The following is a 27,026-nucleotide window of genomic DNA, read 5'->3' on the forward strand; positions in this document are numbered from 1 at the left end:
AGATAAATCAGAAGATAATACCAATTGACAAGTTCTGAACATCCTACTGCACACCTAAATTATAGGCTGAAATGACTTAAACACACCTAAGATTGAAATCATAGTTACATTTAAACTGCTATCGCAAAGAGTTAGTGAACAGATAACGAAGCAATGCTTTTATCTCTAGAGGTGAAGTCAATTGCAGGAACAGATCTCCCATCACCATGTGGATATTTTGAACTGTGAGGAACCATGAATCCAGCCACAACAAATATAAACTGAAGAAACACCATAAGGGATAGCCTGAAGAATACATCTATGCCTTCAGCAGGATTTTGTGAAATCCATACTGTATTTCAGCTTCCATTTTCATGTAACCATACTTGTGTCTTTATTAATGCAACCATTGTGTTGGTTTGACAGATGGGCACTGGTAGAGTGTTTCAGTACTGCTCCCAGTTACTTGACAAGCTCTTTGTTGGAAAATACCCTCCCTTCTCTAGCAGAGTTGGAGGGAACATGTGTCAGCCCTGCAGAGGCTCTGCTGTAGCTCCTGGCATATTTTCTTAAACTGTTCATGAAGGTAGAGTTGAGCTAAGGTTTTAGGCTGTGCAGTAAAGCCCTTGAGTCATTAACACATCTGGCCTGCCACCAGGACTGCTGCAGACTGCTGTCGAGGCTGTAAGTTGAGGCAAGGACACAGGCTGGACAGGTAGAGAGCAGCCACTGCAGAAGCAAATGGTTCTCAACTGCCTGAACCAGGAATTCTTTGCCACTTAATGAGATAAACCTTTAGAAGTCACCTAGCTCGACTTTCTCAGCATGTAACTGAAAGAGCTGCAAATCTTCTTCCTCTATCCGTTTTTAACCTTCATCTTGTTCACCATGCAACTCTCAAAGTTGTATTAGCACAGAGAAAGAAGCAGGATTCAAAACAGAAGACGCTGTTGTAGAGCAGAACTCCAGTTGAAATGACCATGCTTGAAGCAAAGTCCTGACCTGAAAGGGGGAGACCGGCTGGTGTTTTGACAAAGGGAGAGGTCATTGTCTTAAGAGCATGAGTGGGTAAGAAGTTAAGCTTGAAACACCTTTTCGCAGCCTGCACATCGTCCCATCAATTTGTAAGCAATTTACTGACACCACAGTTATCATGCACTGCTAGAGCAATGCAGAAAAACTATGTTAAAATCAGCCTCTTATTTCCCAAATCCCTCAGTAGTTATACTCTTTTCAAAATATATCCAATTTAGGTGATATTTTATTTTGATGAAACCGGACTAAGCCTAAAATGCATGCAGTTATATTGTTTAAATCAAATGTTGTCTAAATCACTATGGTTTATTGATCATTTTAGTGCTTAAGATACATAGATTTCTTTTTTTCTATACTTACTTCCATTCCTTTCCTCTTAACCAATACTTTTGACATATACAGAGACTTCACTCCCGATCATAGTTAAAGCTTGTTGTTCTCTCGATTCCTCTAGGAATATCTCTAGTTGGGTGTTAAGCTAACTCAAAGGCTTTGATCACTGATTTAACACCTAGAGTATAAGAGCTGGCTCCAGATTTTAGTTGTTATTAATGCCCTAAATATTTGTGTCTTTGACTGTGTGTGGAATACATACCAGACATTTTAAGAATAGTTTTCAGAATCATAGATTCTAGTTGGTTTAAACATTAAATTTTAAAATGCAATTTAGAAATACAACCTTGGACATGGAATGCCAGGAAGTTATCTCAGAAATACCAGACTCTAAGGAAAAGAGAAATTGTGAAACAATGCACCAAGATGAAGCTGCGCGGACTTTGTTTTAATAAAAGTCATGAAATTCAGAATTTGTATTTCTCAGTTAATTCAATGACTACTTTTATTTACCATCTTATTTTGACTATGGCAAAAGCACGGCAAGAGATGCCAATCAAAATGAACCCTGTCCAAATACAGCTGTTTATTCTCCCAGACAACTAAATACATATATGTTGATATCTTCGTGCATATGTCTCTGTGTGTAAATGTATAAAGAAACAGAGATACTAAAGTTACATAACGGCATATTTTCCTATCTCTTTCAAATTAATTTTGTTTGTTAAATAAATGAGGTTGACAAATAAGAACAATTAAGGCAAATTATAAACTATAATGTCCTACTTAACTGAATAAAGTCTTCCTACCTGTACTACCTGGTACGCATTAGTCTCATTGAGCACCAGTTCAGTAATTGCAGCACAACAAGCTAGAATAAAAATTCAGATGTAACATTTAGGGCCAGATTCATAAAGATATTCAGATAGTGTGGTGAGATAACCTTAGCTAAGGGCCAAATCCCCATCCAGCTGCTCATTCACTCCTCTTACTTAAAAGGACAGAGGGAGAAAATAGGATGGAAAGGCTCCTGGGTCAACATAAAGAAAGGGATGTGGCTTACCAGTTACAACACAGGCAAAACAGACTTGACTTGCGGAAAATTAATTTAATTTATTGCCAATTGAAATAGATTTTGACAGGAAAAAAAAATATTAAAAAATGAAAACACCACTTAATTCCCCACACTGTACTTTCTTCCTTCAGACTCATCTTCACTCCCGTCTGTCTACCTGGATCTGGTGGATGAGAGTTATGGTCGGTCTGTAACAGTTCCACTCTGCTGCTCCTTTCTCTTTACACTTCTCCCCTGTCTAGCATGGGCTCTCTCCACACGCTGCAGTGTGAATAACTGCTCCTCTGAGGCCTCTCCCATGGGCTGCAGGGGAATCTTTGCTCTGGTGTCTCCTCCTCCCTCTCCTTCTTCTCTGACCTTGGTGTTTGCACTGCTATTTCTCACCTCCTTTTTTTTTTTTTTTTTCTCTCCTGCTTTGCTTGCCCAGCGTTTTTGCCATGTCTCAACTGTTTTCACAGATGCACCATTGGCTTCACTGATGGGCTTAGCTCTGGCCAGCAGTGGAGCTGCTGTGGAGCCAGCTGGACAAAGCTGTGTCCAGCACAGGACAATCCCTCACCTCTTCCCAGAGAGGCCACCCCTGCAGGACCCCTGCTAAGAAAACCTTGCTACCTACTCCCAATACCGAAGGCTAAAGATATCAACACGTATTCAATCAGAAATAAAAAAAGTCCTCTGTAAGTTCAGCGCTGCTTCTTTCTTAGGACTCCTTAAGGAAAACAGAAGTAACCCAGAAATATGCTCCACACTGGCAATACTTCTGGTACTGCAATTTCTTTCACATTACCAGCTCTTCAGATGTAACATTCATTATATTCAAAAACATGGCTTATGTTACAGCTTTCAGGAAGATACTGCAAAGTCTCATGTAATCCTAGTAAGGATATTTTGCATTATCCCTCTACAGCCACTGGAAAAAGACATGATCCTCTGGAAGACCTTTCAGAATGGATAGTTGACCTGCTGTTGACAAGTATCCTCTAAAAGAGATCCTCTCCATAATTAACGAGGAATCCTCACCTGACTAGTAGTCTTTAAAACACCACTTTGAAAGAGTCCCATAATAATCAATTCGTGATTGATCTACTATAGTAAATTTGAATAGAGGGGAAAGTATGATCAAATAAAAAATAATCTCGGGTGAAAAAACAAAATTTTAAAAATATATATATTTTTGGAGATATTTTTACAGGTAGAAGAAACATATACAATTCCCATGTACGTACTTAATGCTTTGCTTCTTTCTAAAAAAAGGTGTGGTTTTTGAAAATATGTGCTGGTCTTGCACATTCAGAAATAAACACAGCTGACTTGGTGCTCCTAGCCCCTAAATCAGGTATAAATGTTTACAATTTCAATTGTGAAATATTCTTAATCCCTTTGTGCAAGTAAACATATAACAGAGGATTAGGCCTTATAAACTTACCTGCTTGAAGTAAGAAAGTATTTTCTTGCATCTCATCAGGACTCAAATCATCTGACAAATGAAGATGTTGGATTCTCCTCGCTGCGTTTGCACTAGATAAACTTCCAACTGAAGACCGATCAGAAATGAGATTCCTTTCCCTGAAAAAGAGAAAACAAATTGCAGCGTAAAAAAAAAATGGCTTAACATGTATTTGTTAACCATTTTTGAAGTTCTGAAAATTTGTATGTTTTTTCACTAAATTAGCTAATACATTTTGAAAAAGCAAACAAGCTGTTAAACAGAAAATTCCTTTACCACGTTCATCAATTATATTTGCAATTCTAGCTCACTAAATAGGAGTCTAATTAACAGGGAAACTAAGTACGCAGTAATTATGTATTTATAATCTATTCATTATTTAGCTTACACACTGAAAATATTAAAAGCACTTTAAGATAACAATGAAATATGTATAGCTGAAAAAATATTGCTTCTTCATTATGTGCTAAATAGCCTTTTAATTTCTACAGACATCACACACAACAAAAAAAAAAAGATGCTATTTGATAAAACGGTGCTTGGTCAAATACATCTTAAAATACAAAGAGTCTCATATAACGGCCACAGGGTTGAGGACTGAAAACCTACCCCTGTAATATGTGAAGGAGCTGCTTGATTCCACCCCAAATCCGGATTTCCGCACTCATCTCAGGGTCTTCACAAATCTGTACCAGAATCCAAACTACACTCCATAGAAGTTTGATGTGATCGGAATGGAGTAAACTGAGCAAGACTGGAACTCCTTCATATATTTTTATTTGCTTTTTGACTTGTGACCCTGCACAGAGGAGACGTAGCAACTCTGCTGTGAGTCTAAAATGAAACCAGCAAGAAATGTTAACGATAACTCCATCATTACCTTGTCTTGCCAGTTAGCAGAGGGGAAAAAACACATCAAATGTTTATGAAAGGAGACCTGCTTCCTATTAAAAAAAAACAAAAAAAAAGTTAAATAAAACTGCTTAAAGTCACTGTAAACTGGTTTTCCACATTTTCACAAGGGATGAAAGTATATATTTACATGGAGTTTGACAGCCAGCATAGGCAGCCAAGCACACACAGGCAGGATGGAGGGGCCAGGTGGGCTGCAGTCATCTGTGGTACCAGGTTCTGGATAACAGCAAGAGCCCTACAAGTAGCACAGACTGCAGGCACATGTGAAGTCCATCTGTGGAATTAGAAGAACTCCACAAACAGTCATAATTCTTTTCCAGTATGGTTTGAATATTATTTTTACAAAAGGGATTCAACATAAAATTCAAAAGGTTTATACAAGATTTCCATTAACTTCACACCAATTAAAACGGACTTTCCATAGAAAATACAGTTAGGGATTTTCATTTCCACTTGAAGCAAAAAAGCTGCATGTGTGTTTGATTTGTGTGTTTAGATTCATTTTGCTCCCTGTCTACATTCAAATTCTTGTTTTCATAACAAACTTTTGCTTTACATATAATCCAAATAATTTCAAACCCAGAAACCAAATAAAATCTACTGGTATATTCAATTTCTTTATCTGTAGTCACATGTAAAATGATTTACATGCATGAAATAATTAAGCATGAAATTTTAAAAAAATCTCTTCAGAATTTTAAATGTGATAGTGTAAGTGACATATCAGATTTGAGAGTCTCTTGGTTTCTGACCGACACGCAGATACACAATGCTCAGCTAGCAGGCTTAGCTGAGATGAAAGGATATTTAAAGAACTGAAGGAACCTTTATGTTTTTCTGACTGAAGGGACATGAGGTCTGATCCAGCCTCTGCCTTAAGCTGCAACAGCTATATTTCTTGCAATTTTTTACTAGTTTCTCTCTCCACCTAACCACTCAGGTCTGCCAGGAGCAAAGAGGTGACATACCAAGAAAAGCAACTGATGTCACTTTATGGTAGCATTGCAATTTATTTGCACCGCACCATAGGCCATAAGTGGAGAGAGAGGAGACAGCTTATAACGAAACTACTAGAAAATATTTTGCTCTGTCAAAATCTGGCTGAAAATACATAGGTATCAGAACCCTATGTTGAGTATATTACAGTGGCACATTATCTAATTCCTCTAAATAAACATGTCCCTAAACGAAAAGGTCAAAATATATTTTAACACAATTAATCTACAAGCAAAGTCTCACCTTTTAGAAAGCAAATCGTATTCATGTAATATCACCAGCAAGTTCTCAACAATGGTGAGCTCACTTATCTTCTCCCTACATTCTGGACTGCAAATTGATTATTCCTGGTATTTATATCAAATTAAATCATATGAAAAAACACACATTGCTCTTTAGCCTCCTTCCTTATACATTCATACATTTTTTTCTCAAGTCTTACGTAATAATATCATACTGTGCACACCAATATGTAAAGCCACAAAAATATGCTGGCTGAAGAGTGACAATGCAATCATTTCCAATTTTCCCAGTTCAAAAAAAAAAAAAAAAAAAAAAAAAAAGGATGAATGCATAAAAGTAAAGACATAAGTGTATTTCATTTGTTTCATATTAGAAATTAAGCAAATGAGGTACATTTTTAGAACCAAATACAATTTTCATGACTATTTGTAATATTCAGTCCAATATCCAGTTCAAATATAACACATTTAGTTCTGTGAAGAAAGTTAAATAGAAGTTGAAAATGTATGTATAACATAATTGAAATTAATACTGATATTTTAAAAATATATATAAACTGAAATACAATGAAAGAGATTTGGGAAAAGAGAAAATCCAGGAAAACCTTAGTAAGTAAATTTCTACTGATCTCAAGGACTTGCGCCTATTCTCTTCAGTTTTGTAATTTTCCTTATGATTTTTCATTTAAGAGATAAGGTTGTTATACAAGTCTGGAAGTCAGCGGAACAATACTTTAGAAGTAGCAGCTTTTCCTCTATAAAATTATTAAGGATGAAAGATGCTGTTATCTTCCTTTTCCTTTTTTTCCCTTCACACCAGGAAAAAAAAAGGTTTATCTTTATTTTAAAAAGCCATTAGTAAAGAAAGTATATACATACATGGATTTGAGCATATGCATTCATTATTTACTGCACTGAACAATATTCTTGCTGGCTACTGTGAGGCACTGTTATATCAAGCTCAGCACAGAAGATATTTATATGCAGAAAGCCAGGAAGAATTTCAGAATCCTGCATAGGGATTGCAAAGGAAGATTCTATGACTCCAGTCTTGCAAAGTTCTCCACATGAGCAAGAAGTCTGCTGCAAGTACCAAACTTCCTACTTATTTTCTACTGCTTCAATATAAAATTAAGCACATTTCGTAGACCTACACAGAACAAGGCCTCGTTTTTTTAAAAAAAAAAATCTCTCTCATAAACGGCAGTTTTAATATTGTGTCAAGAGATAACATTAAAATGCTTATCGTGAACCTACCTTTCTGCAAGGCTAGTCAGGGCAAGGAGGGCACCCAAGAGCACATTGTTGTCTCTGGCAGATAACAAATTTACTAAGGTCTGGAAAATGAAACATGAGAAGATAAATAAGAATCATGCTTTTTTCATTTATGACTCAAACATATATAGAGGTATTTCTCAAAAAGTCAAAATTAGGGTAGCAAATGCTCACACAATACACTAAAAGTCCCAGGCACATTTGAAGTACACTTAAATATACACTTACAGACTAATAATACACTCAGTCTTAGGACAAGCAAGGATGTTTCTTCTCAAACAGCAATTAGCACCTCTCTTGACTGCTAAAGCATCTGTTTAACTTAACATGCCATTGTAAAAATCTGTTCCTATGTAAAACACTTCAGAACTCTAAATCAAGGCCTCATGAAGCCAAACATTAATTTTCAGCTTATATTTAAATAACGCAGTATGTCATTTAAGGCCATGCCTATATTCTGTTAATGTTTTATATCAAAATAAATTTCATATTTGTTTAGGTCCTATAAAAATATGGTGTTGGATACTCTCTGATCACAATTGCCAATGTTTTCCTGCAGCACAATGGAGTCGTGAAGCACTAGTTATACCGATCTTGATCTCAACTCTTTCTCAGTTTGGCCATAAATCAGCAATGGTTAAGTACAGATCCTTAGGCTGGCAGTAACGTATAGCAAGGGATGTCTAGGTTTTCACTCTCTAAGTTGACGCTGTTCCATTTCGAAACAGAATACTTTTATAAGTAAAAATCATAGCAGAAATTTATACAAAAAAATAAATAAAAATATTTTTATATTTAAAAATTATATAAAACAATCTATGTCATAGTAACATAGCTCAGGACAGTGTAAACATCAGTACCAATTTTTATATTAAGTAGTTTAGTCCAAACATTTAAGACCTATTTCTCTCAAACAACCAATAACCATGCATCAGGCCGATTAGCTTACACACAAGAAATGATTTTTATGATATTACTAATACATCTGTAACACACAGAACTGAGATTATCTTACTTTACAGGCTTGGCAAGGTAAGGAATTTACTCCCACTTAGATCAAATCTGAAAAAGCATAAGTCATTCATTAACTAGTTAATTAGTTATAATTGGCAAGTTTATAAAGCTCTTACTTTATGTGCTCCACTTCCTATAACCCATTGTCTTTGATCTTTAACAGCAGCAAGCTTTTGGAAAATGTCTATGGAACAAAGGAAATCACGTAAATTGAAGCCTTATCACTTAATATTTTTCATTTTACTAATCAGTAATAAAGCAAAACACCGGATATGTTCTTTGACTAGCTCATTTCACTCTGTTACTTCAGTGTGTAAAGAGGTATTAATTTCTTAAGGAAATATTACTTATGTACAAAACCAAGATGTGGCATCTCCACAGCAATTTCAGTTTTTACTTGTGCGATGATGCTTACAATGAATTTAATAATATCTTGCTTAATGACCATCTCAAGTAATCTTAAGCCCCACACAAAGAGTTGCAAGTGCCCTTATAATTTATGTTATCAGCTATAACACTTACATGTCATGTTGACCAACTTGTCCACATTATGGTGCTTTTCTCCATAATCAAGATAGCCATTTGTTACCGTTTCCATATACTACAAGAAGTGGTGGGGGGAGATAAAGGATAACATTAAAAATAAAGTTTTAAGAATTAATAAACCTAGGACTGTTATGCAGAAAAATAGCCCATAGGTGGTGCATCTGTTTCACAAAAAAGCTAAGTCTGCAACTTCCCAGACACTTTTGCTGTAAAACTTGTCAGGGAACAGAAGAGGTCTTAGAAGTGTATTAAGAAACAAAAAAGCAAGTCTAAAATTCCAGAAGAGGAAAATCCACTGAAGACTATCAAATACGACGACCCTACTTCTAGTGCCAAAATGCCATTCTTTGCGAGTTGCTAGAGGTTGATAAGGGTTTTCTGGGGAATTATCACTTCATGTTTCTGCTCTCAAACCTTTCTCTCAGCATCTACTATTGGCCACTGTTTGGAACAGCCAGATAGATCTTCAGTCCACAGAGCTGACAGGCTCAGACTCTACAAAACCTACATAACTGCAGGGGGGGATTTTTTTTTTTTTTTTTTTTTGACATAGCCAACTGGTGGGAAATGGTGGTCAATCTTTTTTACAACCCTCTTAACTACCCAAACATATTTTTCCAGGAAATGAGAATTATCAGAGGGATGTAATGTTTATCAGGACACAAAATCATTATATGATTCTCTGTATCACTTATATATTGGTCTTGCATACGGTGGCATTTTGAAATTTCCAGAACACTGTACAGGGAAACTACAGGGGTTTCAAGCAGATGTACAGAGAGGCTAGAACTACAGTAGTAGCACATAATTTAGAAAGAAAACTCAGATGAGGAGGACAGTGCTATACAAAGTAATATTGGTAATAATTTTATAAGTGTTTTCTACTAAAACATCCCAAAGCACTTTACACGAGACAGTTTTTTATCTGAAACTGCTCAAAAAAAACAAACAAAAAAAAAGGTTTTAATGCTGTATAAAATAGCCTAACAGAGGGCTTTAGACCTGTGATCTGGCAAGATTTGGATGTGCAATTCACCTTGAAATTACTGCCACCCTCGAAAGTCTCAGCTATAACTTTTTTCAAACTGCATTTGAGAGTGGCAGAAGCACATTTAACACTTATCTTGCTGCAAAGGACACAAAAGATTAAGTTCCCCAGAAGTTAAAAAAAAAATCATTAAAATTGCATCTCATTATTTTTAAAATTCTCTGTGCCAGCACCACACGCAGTAAAAACGATTATTAATTATACAATTAGGATTCCTGCCGCTGAGGACCACTTGCAGGTGTTGTCTACATCTCAGCAGGCCACTGCACTTTGCACTGTGCAAGCTCCACAAAAAAATAGGGCTAAGCATTAATGACATGCAGCACTGGAAAACGCCAAGCAGCTCCTGTGGGAGTCATATGCATTAGAAACTAAGAGTCTTTAACTCCTGCAACTTCAGGGACGTTTCAAACAGGTGATTGTCTGACCAAAGGGCTCATAGCACACTGTTGGCTCTTTGAAATACAGGTGGCTCCGTAAATATTAATGAATGATGACTGCATTCTAGAAAGATACATTTGTTACAAAAAGTTCTGATGTTTTTCTAGATAGAAGACTCCCAGCAATTTCAAAGATGTTCAAGATATGTCGTATCTCACTGCTAAATTGGCACTGGTGATCAAGTACTAAAAACCCGGGAGTAAAGCAGCATTAACACAGAGCAATAACAACACAGTCAGTCATCAATAATGTTTTGTAATGCAGAAGTATTGTAGTCCACACATTTAAACCTGTCCAACATTCAATAACCGTGTTTTTACCTTTGAAAAGTAATTTACTACAGTTCAAGGTGATTTACTCATCTTCTTTCAAAAGCCTACAGTTTCTTTTGACTGAACCAATTGTGCTGACTTTTCTAATCCTTCTCCCACTTCAGGGGGCATTTGTTAAGCCTCCTAACTAAAAGTCCTGGGTTAAATGCTGCTGGATTGTAAGGAGAACTGCTTTGTGCACTACTGAAAAAAAAACCACACCAAGTGCTTGTGTGCAAACAGAGGAATAGACTTGTTTCTTTCCATAAACCAAGAATACATGTATAGTGTTTTTTACAGAGTATTTCATTTTAAGCATAAGAGACCAACGTGCACCATAACTGGTAAAAGTATTACAAAGAATTCTACCTGAGCTAGATTTTCAATCCCACCCAAGCTGTGGAGCATTTCCTAAGAGAAAATTAAAGAAAAAAAAATTAAAATACAGAAAATGCTAGAATGAGAGAACACTAGAATATAAATGGTCTGTTTGTTATGAATGTTGAGAAACCTTAACTCCAGTGGTCAAAGTCAATGGACTCAGAGTTCTGAATTACTTATAATAAGTTGATAAATAAAACCACAGAAGTAACATTTCAAAGGTTTTAAAACTGGAAAAGCAGTATAAGCTTTGGAACACACAGAAAAGAAACACACAAAAACAAATATCTTAACAGATGTCTGAGGCTTAGTCCTATGAATAACAACTATAATAGCCAGAATAAAACTAAAAGCTACTTGTTTGTAGTTCAGAGCACTGGGCTGCTAGGAGGAATAGGCAGCTTTCATTTTTCTTCACTTACTACGTTATGGGAATTTTACATATCTATATGGCAAAGTCTAGGGCTCAGAGCAAGTCATCTGTTATGGAAGTTTACAGGTTCTTTGTTAGGGTTGGCACCAGCAGATGCTACATAAAAGATATCAGAAATCAAGCAAGTTACGCAGTAACAGTGCAAATTCGCTCTTGGAATCTATTTGTTTGCAAATCACATTTTTACATATAGAAATACTGGTACATACATATAATATGCATCCATAAGAATGCAGGTTTTAATACACATGCACCAACACAACTCATATGCATTCTCTTATCCAGGTAAGAAACAGTATTTTGACATACTGACCTGATAGCATGGATCTCTTATTAGTAATCTCAGGCAGACTAGTACTCTCAGAAAATGAATGGATGGAGCCTGACTAACCCACTCCCTGTAAAAGAAATATTCAAAACATAAACCAAATACAATTTTAAAAGTGTTAAAACACTTAGATAAAACACTTTGATTCAGAAATCAATCAACTAATAAATCAGCAACATACAACAGCTGTACAAAATACTCTATTATATAAATTTTAATGCCATTTATATTCAAACATAGTAACGCCCTTAAATAAATAGATTTCATTATATGAACATTGCCAGCCATCACTTATTATCACCGAACTGACACAGGAAATTTCATGCTTATCTCTAGGCACAAACCGATCATACTTTGATATAAACTTATTTTGAGTGTTTAGATTAAGGCCCAAAAGGGCAAAAACATTGAGAAACAACATATTACATTTCAGTGCACAAAATACACTTATATAAAAATATAGGAAAAACACATGGGTGATGCAGAAGTAAACATAGCTAAATTTTAAATGATTTTTTAAATTATCATAGTCTATCCTGGGTTTTAAAAACTATAATATCATTAATCCTTGGAATAATTCATTATTTAGTGTAAATGTTCTTGATATAGGATTATACTTCCAAACAGAATTTCTCCGTACAATTCCCCAGCACACGACTTGGCAGAAAACATAACTCAGATTTGCACAAAGCATCCAGGGGCAGTAATCCTGCATAAAATACCAATAATGGAATCACTGTTTCCATTGTCTGTTGGAGGTATATAACCCCATTTTCCTATTTAAAATAAACCTAAACCTGGACATTTTTGCAGTAGGTTTTTTTGTTGTTGTTGTTTTAAATAGGAGAACAGAATCTGTAGTATCTGGGCAAGTTTCCAAGGAACGGAAGAAGTCTATGGGATGTGGCAGTTCTCTTCCCTTTTTATCATTTGCAGTTGGAAACAACACCAATGGCTAAAAATATTTTGATAAAAATAAATGCTTTACAAATAGATACTTAAAAAAAAAAAAAACCCCTCAGCCCTCCTATGCCATTATTCCGCCCAAAGTAATGCTATTTTTCATTATGCTTCCATAATTGGCCACTTCAGAATGGCACAAAACTTATATGGAAAGAAAACAGCCATCATACACTGGTACGCAAAATTTGTAGGTCAGATTTTAAAGTGGCCTGAAGATTATTACCATGATAGTTCTACAAAGTTATTCTTTCAAAAAGCTTTGACTCTTGAGAGAAATTAGTTTCATCAGCAAAGCAACGCATACATCACATTTCCAAGCAGGGACAGTAATTCTCTGAGCCTGGTCAACATTCAAGTACCTCTTCTACTACAGTTACATTTACAAAACATATTACTAGATACCCTATTGTATATCCAGCTTATGCCATCAGGATTTTTTCTGCCTGCTTAGTTATACTTCTTATCCAAACTACTTAAGCTAAGCAAATCACAGCTTTCTTGTCAACAATCTCCAACTAGGGCTTCAGCTGACACAGTGATGCCAGTAAGTGGGTGTGATTTTTTTCTTGCACCCCAACCAACATGGTTATGCCAGCAAAAGTACCTAATGCAGATGAGGGTGAGAGTTTCTAAGGTTCTGACACAATGCAATGACAGTAGTTCCAAAGAGAGGACACCATCACAGCCATAATAAAATATTTATAAAGGGCAACTAAATCACCCTTGTAACTGCACTTACCTTATGGGTTTTATATACATGCTAATATATATACATTTCATTAACCTTATCTGGGTGCTTTCATTTATAATACAAGAGTGGTTTGGCTCTATTATCATCCAAAAAAGTAACAAAAAAACCAAAATATGAGCTAGGCATGGCACAATGTATAAACAGGACTTGGGAAGACACAATGTATGTTGTTCTTCGACATTTGGCAAATGAAGCTGCGCCACTAACATCCCACTGGTGGGTACTGAGATGATGAAGTTCACTTGCAAACCAAGGAGTATCAGATTTAAAAATCACTTAAATGATCTGTCTTAAACTCACTGCTATTTAAATAATCAAAGTTCCCTAGTTCTGAAAAACGGTCTAAGGAAACTATGTGTTTTTTTCTGTAATTTCTAGCATTTGAATATCTTTAAATACTCTAGCATTCTTCCTTTAAGCTTCTGTACCACTCAAGATTTCTCAGAAAATGTACTTGGGTTTTAAAAAGGAAAAATACAACACAGTGCAGTGGTGTATAGTAATAGAAATCCTAAAAAACCACACTCCTCTTTTCAGAAAACATCTTTTTCTATCCTCCCTGGTTTTTTTAAGGTCTTGCACTTCTTCCTCGCTCAAATGAGAGCAGCATAAGAAAGGGTTTTCTCTTTCTAATCCTGTGGTACACACGAATGCAAATAAATAAGAACAGTAGCATAAACTCATCTAAATTTTATGAAAGACACTGACCTTTTATATATAGGCAGCAGTCCATAAAATATAAGTAAAATCAGTAAAATAATAATTAAATTAGAAAAGTAAGCCACAGATTACAGATACCAGATATGAACAAATGATCAAGGAAACATAGCAGATGTTAGAATTTCGGTCATCCAAGTTTTAACTTATACCCAAGGCCACCTTTTTTTCATCCCGCTAACCAAGCATGTGGTCTTCAAAGCCAATACAGAAGTGATTGTTTAAAATTGAGATTATGCAGACATATAAAGCTCGCAGTTTCCACACAGAGGTCTATTGCTGAAACATACATGCTGTATATATTGTTGAAATAATATGAAACATCATCCATGCATCTTGGTTCTTCACTTAAGGCAAGAAAGAGTGGCTCTCCTTGGATATGAATGTGTTCAATATACTGACCTGCAGGTAAGTCTGTTCTTAACTAAAGATGTAAAGATCTCTTGAAACAGCTTATGTTTGGGATGTCTGCTAAAATTTCTCTCATTCTTGTAGGTCACACTAATAAGGGAAAAAAAAAAAGCTGAATTGCTGATTATCTTGCTTCAGCATAATTTCAGATTGCCAAAACTTAACAAGAAAAATTAAGAAACGTCATATCAGCAATTACAATGGAATAACACAACTTTACATTTCTGGACGTAAACAGCATGGAAGAACAACCTGTCTCACGCATAATTTGGAACTATTATAATGGTATAATATCAGCTTTCCAAATAAAGAAACATTAAATTGGTTTAAATGGGCTATATTAACTCTCCACAGTACACTCCACTGAGTGGGAACACGTGTCTAAAACTTACAAAGGCAGGAACACTCACATTTAGGTTTAGAAAGTTAAAATGTATAATTCGTATCTCGGATAGGGGGTTAACATGAAGGCACAAGTAACAGACATAAGTACAAACATTAATGCCTTCAACACCTCAAGAAACTTACAATACATAAAGATGTTCAGAGATAGAACATAGTGTCACCAGATCAGCTTTTTTTTTTTTACCTAAAGTTTTCAAGCTCAACAACTTCTGTTGATTCTTGCCATTGACCATGGGCTTTTTGTTCATTGCTGTTGACATTTTGCCGAGCTCTTGTCACACTGGTTTGACCACTTTCAAAATATATAGCCGGAAGCTAAGAAGTAAAGGGATAGTATTCGTGAGTCAAACGCTGCATTTTAAGTATTATAAGAATGATATCAAGCAAAAGTACCTTTTCTCAAGCTCTGACTTGAACTTTGGACCTATAATATGCCATTATAAAATATACACGCATCCCACACAAAACAAAACTCATGTGGCAGAAAACTGTTGTAAAGAAAGGCTGGAAAACCAGTCCGTGGAGATATACAAAACATGAAGAACAGTGTCTTTTAAAATTTATAATAGTAAAGCTCAACAGAATCTGCAACATACACTCATTATCTACACTCCTTATCTCTCCCAACTCTACAATTGCACAGCCTTCATATTCTTTTCAGGCTGTAGAACTCAGATGTTTCAGCTTTCTGCTCAGAAACAATTCCATGCCTCTATCCAGGAAGGGAGTGCATAACTCCATCTCACATGGACAACTCCCTAAGCCATTTTGTCGTATCTTTTTACAGAACAGAAAGGAAGAAATTGTTCTGGCATTCCAAGGACTCACACCCATCACCATGTGTTGGTTTTCTTTGCTTCGAATGGCAAACACAAACTTCACTAAGTGACTTGAGGTCAAGGAGATTTTACTGTATCCTATAGGTTCCATGCATCAATATTTATGCCCTGCAGATGTTTAGCTGAAGTGTTATTCTCCCGAGATAAATTGTTTATGGTTAAAATGCTGATTTTTTTCATTTTGTATTCTTTACCACTCCTGATCATATTGTAAGTAATACATCTCTAAGGCCATTTTCTCATGACACTGTGGAACGCCATGGAAGAAAACAAATCTGTTAGGCTGCTTGACAATATTCAACAATAAAAGTATGTAACTTAATTAACTAAAAAAGTGACACCACATTCAGTACACAAGATTTTGCTGACAGGTTCCACAATCACCATTACTTCTAATTATACAAATCTACAGCATGTTTAATAGTTACTGAAAAATAACAGTTATTGAAAAATACCTGTTGGTTGCTTGACTGAACATTTAAGAGAGACTGAAGTCTTTCAAGATCAGAATAACCCCTAGGATAAAACACAGCACCATAAAGATATGTGTTAATAGTTGCATAAAAGTACTTTTGTAAGAGTAAAGAAGGTCAACAAGCAACAATGCTACTGATAGAAAATAAAGTTTCCTAGTGTTGCCTAGTGCCCTCGTTTCACACAGAGAAGAATTTATAGCTTCTCCAGAATGCTTTAAATAAACAAAGGTGTAAATAAACTTTGTGACCAGAGTAACAGTTGTCATGTTTATACTGCATTTCAAATTAAAGCATTCTGCTTTGGCAGTTAGTGCAAATTCCACACGGGTCCTGCTGAAGTTCAAAGTAAGATGTCAGATACTATACCTCCCAGAGATCCCACGAGGTTTTTTGTCTGATGCTTTTTCTGGGCTCTTCAATTTCTTGTCCTGATCAGGCATTATGTACCACTATTATCAGATGGCTAAAAAACTCATTTCCTTAAAAACAGATAGATAGATAGAATTATATCATTGCAGCGAAAGCAATAAATACTTACAGAACAAACTGATAAAACTTTTAAAAAAAAAAAAAAACAGCTCTACCATTTTCTCAACACGAACCCTCAGGCATTATACGAGGATATCCTTTAGAATTCCAGATACTAACAAAAAAGTAATTAACCTAACATATAGAAATGTTATTTTCCCAACACACAGGTAGATAACATTGGCCGTCTTGCTATTACACTTCATTTTTATTGGGATTTCTCCTCTTCTTGCATGTTAGTACCATTATTTCTCGCCATGGATTACCTATTTATGTTACAGCAGTGCTTACAGGCTGACATCACGGTTGCATCATACATGCTGTTGTCCAGACAACAGAGAATGTAATGCTTTTATCATCTAAATAAACAAGACAGGTGAAGGGTAGAAAAAGGAGGTATCTGACAAATAAATGAGATGGACACATTATGCAGTCTGCCGAGGAATCACAGACATTTTCAGTAGTTTGGAACCTGGGACTTCTGAATTTCAGCCCAGATTTTCTTGCAGTGGGACACACAGCTTCTTCCCATAGATGAGCACAATTGTCTGGCCTGGCCTCATCAGGGCTGTTACCGCATCTTAGATCCACTACAGACGAACGTTCAGTCTGTAGGTCTGACTTCCCACAAAAGCCCACAGCTTGTTGTTTGTGTAGTATACAACATTTGTTCACTGAAAATCTTATAAACCCCTAGAGATAGAAAGAAGATAGTCAAGAGGAATCTCTTGGTGCTGTGAAAGCAATTATATTGATGCAGATCCTGCTCTGAGTGACACGAGGATTGTCAGGAGCAGGATGGGGCTGAAGAATGATCCCAAAGAAGTGCATACAGCTGCAGCATATTGATAGAGCACTTTGGATTTAAAAAAAGCAAGGATGTAATTCTACTGTCTGATCCTTTCTACCCATTTTACTATTCACTAAACATGGACTGTTCAGGTTTTCCCTCTGGTGTCTTTTTAATAGGATTGTCCATATGAGACGATAGCCTCCCCTTTCTCTTGTGCAGTGTAGAATTCCCCTGCTATTGATTTTTATTCCTCTTCCTCTAAAGGCAAAGAAGAAGAAAACCTGGTAGGAAACAAAAGCACCGTAAACCACCAGAAGCTGCTGCTTCCCAACTGAAAATTAGACACAGAACTACCCAAAATGCAACTGTTGACAGTATAAGCCCATGCACTGTACTAACTCACTCTTGCAAGTGGCCTGTAAGCCCAGCTCATCCATTTCTATTCTTTTGAACGAGCCTTTATCCTGCCACCCATCTCCCCACAGAGAATGATTGATCTGGATCCCCAAGAAATTCCTCCTCTCTCCTCCAAGCATCCGCTCAACAGCCTTATTAAAAAACACCTCAGAACAGTTCTGCTGTACCAGTTCTCTCCAGGGAATGAATATAAACAAGATCTGTGCTACCAGTCAGCAGATAAAAATCCTGAATTCAGATTAAACCACACAAAGTTGGTCCAATTAATTTATCTCCTTTGCTTCAAAAGCAGTAAAAGAGAAGCAAAACACCTTGCTAAATACTTGTAAGAATCCTCATGAGCAAAAATTTCAATGTATTGTTTTAATTATATTTGTATTTTATACCCTCTCCCCAATACCCAAATCCATTTGGCATATTACTGAGGCATGACATGATGCAATCATCGCCTCACATTTGTACACTAAGAAATATTGTGAAACTCACAAATTATCAACTTGCTTATGAGTACGTGTGTACAAAAAACGTATTTCAACCAATTAAAGAATCGCTAAACAAAACCACACACAAAACTTGTCCATGAGCAAATACAGTTAAATGTTAAAATTTTCAGCATCCAATTTTTTTAAAAAGTAATCTTTGGGTTAAACCTCTAAAACATAAATAGCAGGATTCTCAGTATGGCTAGGATTTAATACAAAATTGCTGGGTTTTTGTGATCATTTACAAAATCTTACAACTGTAGACCAACTTTGCTTTAAGGCTGCCAGTCCGATGCTTTTGCTGTCTGTGGTACCTTAGTGAAGATGAAACAGAATAACAGCTGACTAATATTTTAAAGGTTTGTTACCGTTACAGAGCCAAATGTCCCTGTACAAATTTGAACCTGACAAATATCAAGCCAAATTCCCCTCACTGCTGTCTGAGAATGAAGGGGTGCAGCTCACCGGAGGACGCAGCCCTCACCCAGCTCTGAGGACTCACCCTGAGGTCACCTCTCTATTTCGCAGAGGCCTGTAAGCCAGCACGAGTCAGTAAGCACTCCAACAAACAGATGCCAGCCCTAGCCACAAACTGACCCTTGCACAACCTCTTCGGTCTGCCAGCACAGCATCACCACGGGTACACACCTCCCCGGACTGGGAAACCTGATTCAGGTTGCAAATAACCTCTCCTGCTTTAACTCTGATTACCTTATAGCTTGTCCACAAGTGCTTCTGCTGCACAAGGACAGGTACAATATGCAGAAAGGAGCATTTGTCCATGCAGCTTAAGGTGTTTTGCCCATCAGCTTTACTACAGAGATAAACCAATTAACAGCGGGCTGATGGTGAAAATGGTGGATCCTTTCCTATTTCCTACCCCTTGCCAACCTCAGCCACTCCCCTCTACTTCTTCAGCTGATCTGACCCAAACCTGAGCCAGTTTAGACAGCTAAACAGGCAGAAAACAACATGCCTCCCTTTGTATAGTTAATTTTCTACCAATTTAGCTTACTGTTACAGTGCCCTGATGAGTATCTCTGCTGACAAGGCAGAGGGCAGGAATGCACAGCTGTAAATAGAGGAAGAAGAGCAGAAAACCCTTTTATCGGCAGCCAGTCCTTAAATCAGGCAAGTGAATTACCACCACACCCCGAGTGAGGGGTAGGCAAAAGGAAGCAATCCCCCATTTTCATTGTGTCAGCCATAAACCTGAGGGAAAACAGGCATTGAAATATTTCCTTACCTATTCTCAGTGTTATTTGACTTTCTTGAAATCACTGAATAAGTTCCCACACACACACTGCGTTTCTTCTTTACTCATGCCAGCAGAAATTTCCATGGAGCCAGGCTATTAACTACCCTCATAACTATTCCCCAGCTATTAAGCCAGCCCCATGAGTAATGTATGAGAGACAAACAAGTAACACTCACATTTCACTTAGGTTATGCCAGAAAAAGATTGAGATCAGACAACTCTTTAAAAGAACAGAAACACATTGAAAGGAAAATGTCTTTACAGCGTAGAGCCTTATTGAATTCCATTTAAAACAATGAAATGAGAGCAATATTAACTAATTCATTTTAACTGAGAATAATTACACTTAATTAGTTATGTTAATTCAATTACATAGGAAGAGAGATGCATTCAGATAGCACTGGCATGCAGGATAGGACAAGAATTGCTCCCAGAACCCTGCCAGAAAGGAACAGGCACAGAAAGCTTCAGAAGGTGAAAACAAAACCCAAAGTAAATAAAACCAGGAGGACATGTTGTAGGACAAATCTACCACCGCAAACTGCTCACATTTTATTAAGTACATCAATATGGAAACCTGCCTGTTTGCTATACATGAAAACTTCCATACGCATATACTTACCTCAAATATTATTTTGTTCAATATTTTCTGTGAAGGTTCTCTGAAGATTAAGTAGGATCCAACACGAGATTAGTGTTTTTCCAACAAATTGGGATATTCAAGACACTGCTGGTTTGGTTTTTTGTTGCTGTTGGTTTGGTTGGTTGGTTGGTTTTGGGATTTGTTTTGTTTGTTTTCCCTCTGCACCACCCCTGTTCCAGTAGAGCTATAAATGGCCAGATCTGTTCTCAGATTCCAGAACCCATGCTATGGAAGTCTCCAGGCTATTTTCCAGATCATGAAGTTTATCTGCAGATTCTGCCTAAATCTACCATGTTAATCTGCAGTTCACAGATGCAGGAAAACAAAAAGAGGATTTCTGAGGTCTAGCGAGCAGCTCCCTGCCAACCCCAGGACAATACGCAGTTTAGCTCTGTAAAATCCGTCCTCAGTGCCCTCGCTGCCAGGCAGGACTGTTTAGGGAACTGTGCTGCCATGACTTACGGCCTCTGGGAATCACAGGAGACTGAAGAATTCTGAAGGCACAGCGCTGGTAAAGGTGCAGGGCTGGGAAAGGCGTTATTAGGAGGAAAGGGGGAGGGATGGGGGCAGAGTAACCCTTGTTTTAGAGGCGTCACTCCCGGATCGTCAGGCAAGGTTCGGGACCGAGGCGCACGCTTGGGTTGGCGTTGGCGCAAACCGGGCTGCATTTAGAAGCACAGAGATTAATTACCTGGAGCTTTCACATCTTATTCGGGACTAAGCAGGCCTGGCTCATCACCTGATTTTTTTTTTTTTTTTTTAAGTGTTTTATGCCAAGCTGCATGTTTACGTACATTCCCAAACGCTAACGTTTCCTTCTGACTTTTTCAACATCCAAGTTTGGAACCTTTACCGCTCCGTGACTTTAAATCATACCGCGGCTGAAGGATGTGATGGTCATCCGGCAGCTGTGTGGCAAAACCACGGCAGGCTCAGAAGGCAGCAGCCCCGTTTTGTCACCTCCTTCGTCCTCCCGGCCCGCCCCCCGGCCGGGGTTACCTCAGAGGCCGGTCCCGGGGAGGGGGCAAACGGCCGCCCCCCGTAGAGGAGACGGACGGTGCTCGCTCCCCGCCCCGCCGCACTCACGCCCCCGCGCAACCTCCGCTCGGCGTCCGGCGCCGCTCCGTCCCGCCGCGACCGGCGCCACCGCGCACCCCGCGGCCAATCGCGTCCCACCTTCTTCGGAAATAGGCGGGCTCGCCGGCCAATCGCAAGCCGCCGTGCTGGGAGGCGCCCGGGCAGCCTTAGCGACCGCTGACGCCGGCGGCCGTCGCCATGGAGACGGGGACGCCGGGGCCGGGCTGGGAGGGCGCAGCCGCCCCCCGAACGGCCCGAGCGCTGCACCCACCGCCCCCTGCCTGCATTTAATAAAAAGAGCAAAACCCCACCGTATAGTTCAGTAGGTTTTTATTGCTTTTACCAACTTTCTGAAACGATACAAAAGATAATTTTATTCTAGCGGTGTAATTAAAACAACAAAGGCTGGATCTTTCAACATCAAAGACAAGTCTGAGAGTTGTGTTTTCTGTATAAACTGAATATTGAGTCCACGTTTGGAATAATGTTTTCATTTGCCTTGCATTTTGTTGTAGAGTAAGAAAACATCACCGTAACTAGAAAAGCAGTCATAAAAAATATGAAACGTACACCATGTAATCGCATTTGAAATAATCAGTATTAAAATCAAAACTGTAGTTCAGCTACAGATGCTGAGCCCCGGAAGACACCTATGCACAGGAATATCAACAACAAGAGAAAGAAAAATATTTAAAATGATGCGTCCTGCCAATAAAATCATTTAGAAAAGTACTGATTTTCAAAACACATTCATTTTTCCAAATAAATGTCAACAGATACTAAATACAATATTAAAGTGTCTTTAGATTAACTTCTATGCCAACTAAGAAGTCCTACAAGTTTTCACTAAAAATGTTACAAAATAAAATAAGACTTAAAATTACTAAGAAATTTGCTTTGTAGCACTACTTTTACGCTGACTCAAAGCTGTGTGCCTCTAGTCTTAAAAATTAGCCGTAAAATAAATTACTGTTGGTATAAACAAAGTATTTCACACATTTGTACTGTACTTGATAATGAATTTGACCTAGATGAGTAATTAAAACATTACTAATCATATAAAGCAAAAAGAAAACTAAAAGCATTGTGGTGCTCATCTAACAGACTACATTTGTGAACTGAAAATCATGAACCGTTTACCTTATGATTTACAGAACGTATGTACAAGACAACCCTTCAAAATGGTGCAGACTCCGCGACATGACACCTATTTGTTACAGATACATTTTACAGCCTGTCAAACCTGCCTTTGCAAAGGGCACAAATTCGGAAGTTACAATGGAAAAACAGATGCAGGTGAAGCAAATGGTTAAGTTTATGGGAGAAGTTTCATTAAATGTAGAAAAAAATGGCCAAGACATTTGGTTGAAAAACCCCCACCAGGGCACTAAATTCTACCCTAACAGGTTTTATGATGACAGCTTGGCAATTTGGAACATTTCATTGAATCATAAGATATTATAGCTGCAAAATTCATCTAGGAAGAAAGTATCATTAACTTGGACATACGTAAACAGAATGAAAAGCATGTCATTGTAATACATATGAAAATACTAAGAATGAGTTTCGTAGAATATAATTTAAACACGAGACTGCACTTTAAATGAAATATTTTAGATGATAATTTAAATGGAGTGGTCAAAATTAAGACCTACACTTTATGTAAACATTCATATTTATAAATAAATTAGAAAAAGAAAAAAAAAAAAAAAGAGGGACTTCCTGAGGTGGCTCTGCAGCCAGATAAACAGTAGCACTAAGCTCCATTCTGGGAAACCAAGGCATCTAAAGAAAAGTGCAGGGCTGTTTATTTTCCTCTGACTGTTGGAATGGGAAAACATTGGCGTAATTTTTACAGGGCTTAACCCCCATGAAATAAATCAGTGCACAGCAATTATCACTGCTCTTTTGCATCTGTTAAGGCAATACGTACATCTACATACAGTAAATTACATCCTCAGCTGTTTTACTTTAATACTATGCGTGATTTTAAAGCAGAGAAGGTGTAAAAGGAGCAGTGAGTCACTTAATCATAGAATATCAATGGGCTTTTATGCACTTAGTACCAGACCTCCTCCTATTCATATGGAAAAAAAGTGCAAGTACAACATGCTACTGACCAAGAACACTGGAACTAAAGGTCACTGTAAACTGCTTTGCAAGTCATGGTATTTCTGGCACCGTTTTAAATATCTACACAATTAAAATTAAATAAATACTGTGATGAGACTTGCAGGGCTTTGGTTTTGTTTCCTTTAATCTTTACTTGAAAAATACCCACATCCTGTAATATTGACCAAAACTTAATCCTTCTGAAGTAGAAGCCAGACACAAGGTGTGTAGCACCAGGGAACCCTGATTTCCAGCATTAAAGAGTTAAAATATCTAAGAGGCTTATAGTAATTTTTTGGGTCTTTGGAAATTGTTGCAGCACTGTGAACATGAAGTTTAAAAATACTACTGGGAGGACTAACACAGAAGTAATGTATTGTGGATAACACTACATAAACTGCCCAAAGTATCTTCTCTCTTCGATTCTGCAACAGCTGCTGAGTAGTCAACAACTAGTTTGAGTATTTTTTTTTTTTTTAAATAATGCAGGAAGTTTTGGAAAACCATCTGCTATAGTTTCACTGTATCTCAGTTTGACTAAAGGGAAAACATGGGTATTTTCTGAAAGAGTGCGTACTCAAGCTAAGGCACAAGCTACAGCTACAAGAATAAGGGAACATTAATACAGGTCATTACATGCAGACCTCACTTGCTTTGCCACTGACCTGAGCCTTTGTTACAACAGTTCGGATAGCATTATTTGTATTTGCTGTACCCTATGAGTTACTTTCTTTGTTAAACAGTCTTCCCAGAATTCAGCCAAATGAAAAAAAAAATATATATTTAAAGGGAACAGTAACAGTCCATGTAACTTAAATGCTATTTTTAAGTATTTCTTTTTATTCCCACTGCTTTTTTTTTTGTAATATACAATTGTCTCCAAGTGACACTTGGCTGAAGAGCACCAAAATTCTACCTCAAGTGGTATTTTCAGATGAACTCTGCCCTTTTCCAGAATCTGCTGCTTTTGCAGTTGTTGAGAATTTTACCACATGGTCCATGGTAAAACTCCCAATTTTGCTAAAAGCGGAAATAAGCAAAGAGCCTCTTCTGTTTTTAAATGAACACAGATTCTAATTAAAGCCATTGTAATAAATCCAGAAAGGGCTGGTGGCAATTCAGAATGTAAAGAGATATTTCAGAAATTAAAGCCAAAAAACTAAGGCATAAGGCAAAAAACATTAATAATGGAAACTGTGCAGGTAAGTGATCAAGATTTTCATTTATACATAAAATTCTCATTATTTCAAATATTATAATGCTAAACACTAGAACTTGAAAATGTAAGTACAATAAATGCACTGACTGCATCTTTATCAGTAAGCCCCCAAAAATCCCATTTACTTTAATAAATGAATATTTATTTTTTTCAAATCATCTTACATGATAAAAATTTATACTAATTAAAATAAATAAAATGTTTAAAAATAAGTTGGTGTGCTATCATATATGCCCTTTACAATGGAGAGGATCAGAACTGTACACACAAATATCACAAGCAATTTGTAACCCATAAAATACTGATCATAAACCTATTACAGAATTAAACTACAGCTAATTTAATCAAATACAAGGTAAATTTAAAAATCAATTAAGCAAGAAAGATATTTGATGAGGACATGAAATACTCTAAAGTTTCAGTCTTAGAGCTGAGTAAATCAGACCCTGAAAATCGATGTAAAACTAAGTAAAAACAGGAACAAAAGAATTCAAGAGTACTAGTGTGGTAAGTATATATAACTTCCTATAGACCAAATTGCTGTCTGTAAATCCAATTTATATTGTGTAAACATGGAGTGTCCAGAATGGCAAATACTGAGTTGGGATTGTAACTACAATTACTGTACTCATACTGCTACTGGACAATAGTGAAAAATAAAGATTGAAGGAAAAAAAAAAAGTAGCAGAACAGGGTATTTATGTATTTTAAGAATTAACTCACCACCTGACTTAGGGCTCTAAGCCACTTCTGTAAAATAGGAGAGATGGAATCCAGAAAACACTAGCATGTAGTGGAGACATAAAACACAGTAGTTCTTGTCAACAGCACATTAATATTCGTTCTATGAACTAACAAAAAAGTATACCCTGCAAAAACAAGCAGTAATTGCCTGCATAGAAAATAAACTTCTATAGAGCACATTACAAACAGAGGTATTGCAAAATTCTAAGCAATGTGGACCAGTAATCATCAGCAAAAGCTGATTTAACTTTTATGCCCATATTGATTATTGAAAATAATATGCATTCATTACAATCTTCCTATTTAAAAATGAAAATAAAATTTCCAATAAAATAAATAGCTGAAGTGTGATTACCACTCATCTTATTCATAGGAAAATCTTCTCATTATGCAAGCATATCTACAGTGTCCTAAACAATGGCAGAATTAAATACACATTGCTCTTTAAACTGGAAATCACACTTCAATGGTATAATATCCTAAAGTGATATAAATACACACACAAATACACGAAACTCCCCTCTATAAAGATGTTTCAGCATCCACGTATTTCACAACAGGTGCATCTTCCACATTTATTTTCACACTTTCCGGTTTTTCAGGGCTGTTTGAAAGAAAAGAGGAAAATTTAAGTTCTGGTTCGCTTTAGTAAAGGTTAACTTTTATAACATTTTATACTTGACAATGAACATTTGAAGTATTTATGTAAGGATAGTTTTATGGTGATGCATTTCTACTACATTCTAGTGATTGTGAGAATACTATTTACAGGAATAGTACAAGCTTAAAGAGAGAAATCACCAAGATCTCATCTATAAATACCATTTCCAGTCCGCTGCTTTTTCTATTACAATACCCCAAGTTCTCTCTGTTTTCTTCTTTATCCTTGGTTGACTTACTGTCTGGACAAAACAAAGCATATTTCCACGCCTAGTCTGGAGCAAAGCATGTGCTGAATAAATAGATGATACACAAGTGCTAAGTGGCCAGTCGCTACTGCTGTTTCCATGATGCAAGCTCGACAGTACCAGATAGCTCAGAAAATTACACATGAACACTCCCTCACCACCAACTCTTCCGCAGACATGTAATTTTTACACAAAACTTGACAAATTCGTATTCTGAAACCTGTCTTCCTTTGACAGATTTGGCTGAAAGGGATCAACCAAAGTAAGATGCATGCACAGACATCAGGACTGCATAAGCTTAGTTTTTTGAGTCAGCCGAGGCTGTTCTCCTCTCCTTCCTACCTAAAAACTACTAAGCAATAGTTGCATTATGATGGAACAATCTGCAGATAACAGTCCCTACAAATTACAAGCCTTCCAGCAAGTTGGTGATATTCCATATAAATATTCAGCATTTCATTTGTTCCCCTTAGAAGATTTGGCC

At 37.0% G+C, this 27,026-nt stretch overlaps 2 protein-coding genes across 10 annotated transcripts in view; both read right to left on the bottom strand.

The window, feature by feature from the left end:
• Nucleotides 1-16,801, bottom strand: part of NEK10 (NIMA related kinase 10) — a 96,761-nt gene extending 79,960 nt beyond the window's left edge. Inside the window, exons 1-13 of the mRNA XM_065628844.1 lie at nucleotides 16,728-16,801; nucleotides 16,341-16,401; nucleotides 15,231-15,361; nucleotides 14,633-14,731; nucleotides 11,785-11,869; nucleotides 11,027-11,068; nucleotides 8,834-8,912; nucleotides 8,428-8,495; nucleotides 7,280-7,359; nucleotides 6,024-6,110; nucleotides 4,479-4,703; nucleotides 3,849-3,988; nucleotides 2,157-2,218 (exon numbers count right to left, since the gene is read on the bottom strand). Coding sequence (XP_065484916.1) covers nucleotides 2,157-2,218; nucleotides 3,849-3,988; nucleotides 4,479-4,703; nucleotides 6,024-6,110; nucleotides 7,280-7,359; nucleotides 8,428-8,495; nucleotides 8,834-8,912; nucleotides 11,027-11,068; nucleotides 11,785-11,869; nucleotides 14,633-14,731; nucleotides 15,231-15,361; nucleotides 16,341-16,401; nucleotides 16,728-16,801 — 1,233 coding nt within the window. The remainder of the gene's footprint in view (nucleotides 1-2,156; nucleotides 2,219-3,848; nucleotides 3,989-4,478; nucleotides 4,704-6,023; nucleotides 6,111-7,279; nucleotides 7,360-8,427; nucleotides 8,496-8,833; nucleotides 8,913-11,026; nucleotides 11,069-11,784; nucleotides 11,870-14,632; nucleotides 14,732-15,230; nucleotides 15,362-16,340; nucleotides 16,402-16,727) is intronic.
• A 5,085-nt stretch (nucleotides 16,802-21,886) lies between these two features.
• The window catches only part of SLC4A7 (solute carrier family 4 member 7), a 96,097-nt gene continuing 90,957 nt past the window's right edge, over nucleotides 21,887-27,026 (bottom strand). For 8 of the 9 annotated variants that reach the window (XM_065628498.1, XM_065628493.1, XM_065628500.1 and 5 more), the window contains one exon: nucleotides 21,887-26,238. In XM_065628498.1, the coding sequence (XP_065484570.1) occupies nucleotides 26,157-26,238 (82 nt within the window). In that variant the 3' untranslated portion in view covers nucleotides 21,887-26,156. The remainder of the gene's footprint in view (nucleotides 26,239-27,026) is intronic. The other variant, XM_065628495.1, reaches the window with a different exon arrangement.

This window comes from Caloenas nicobarica, chromosome 2 (assembly GCF_036013445.1).
Source record: "Caloenas nicobarica isolate bCalNic1 chromosome 2, bCalNic1.hap1, whole genome shotgun sequence".
In the NCBI taxonomy this organism is placed as follows: Eukaryota; Metazoa; Chordata; class Aves; order Columbiformes; family Columbidae; genus Caloenas; species Caloenas nicobarica.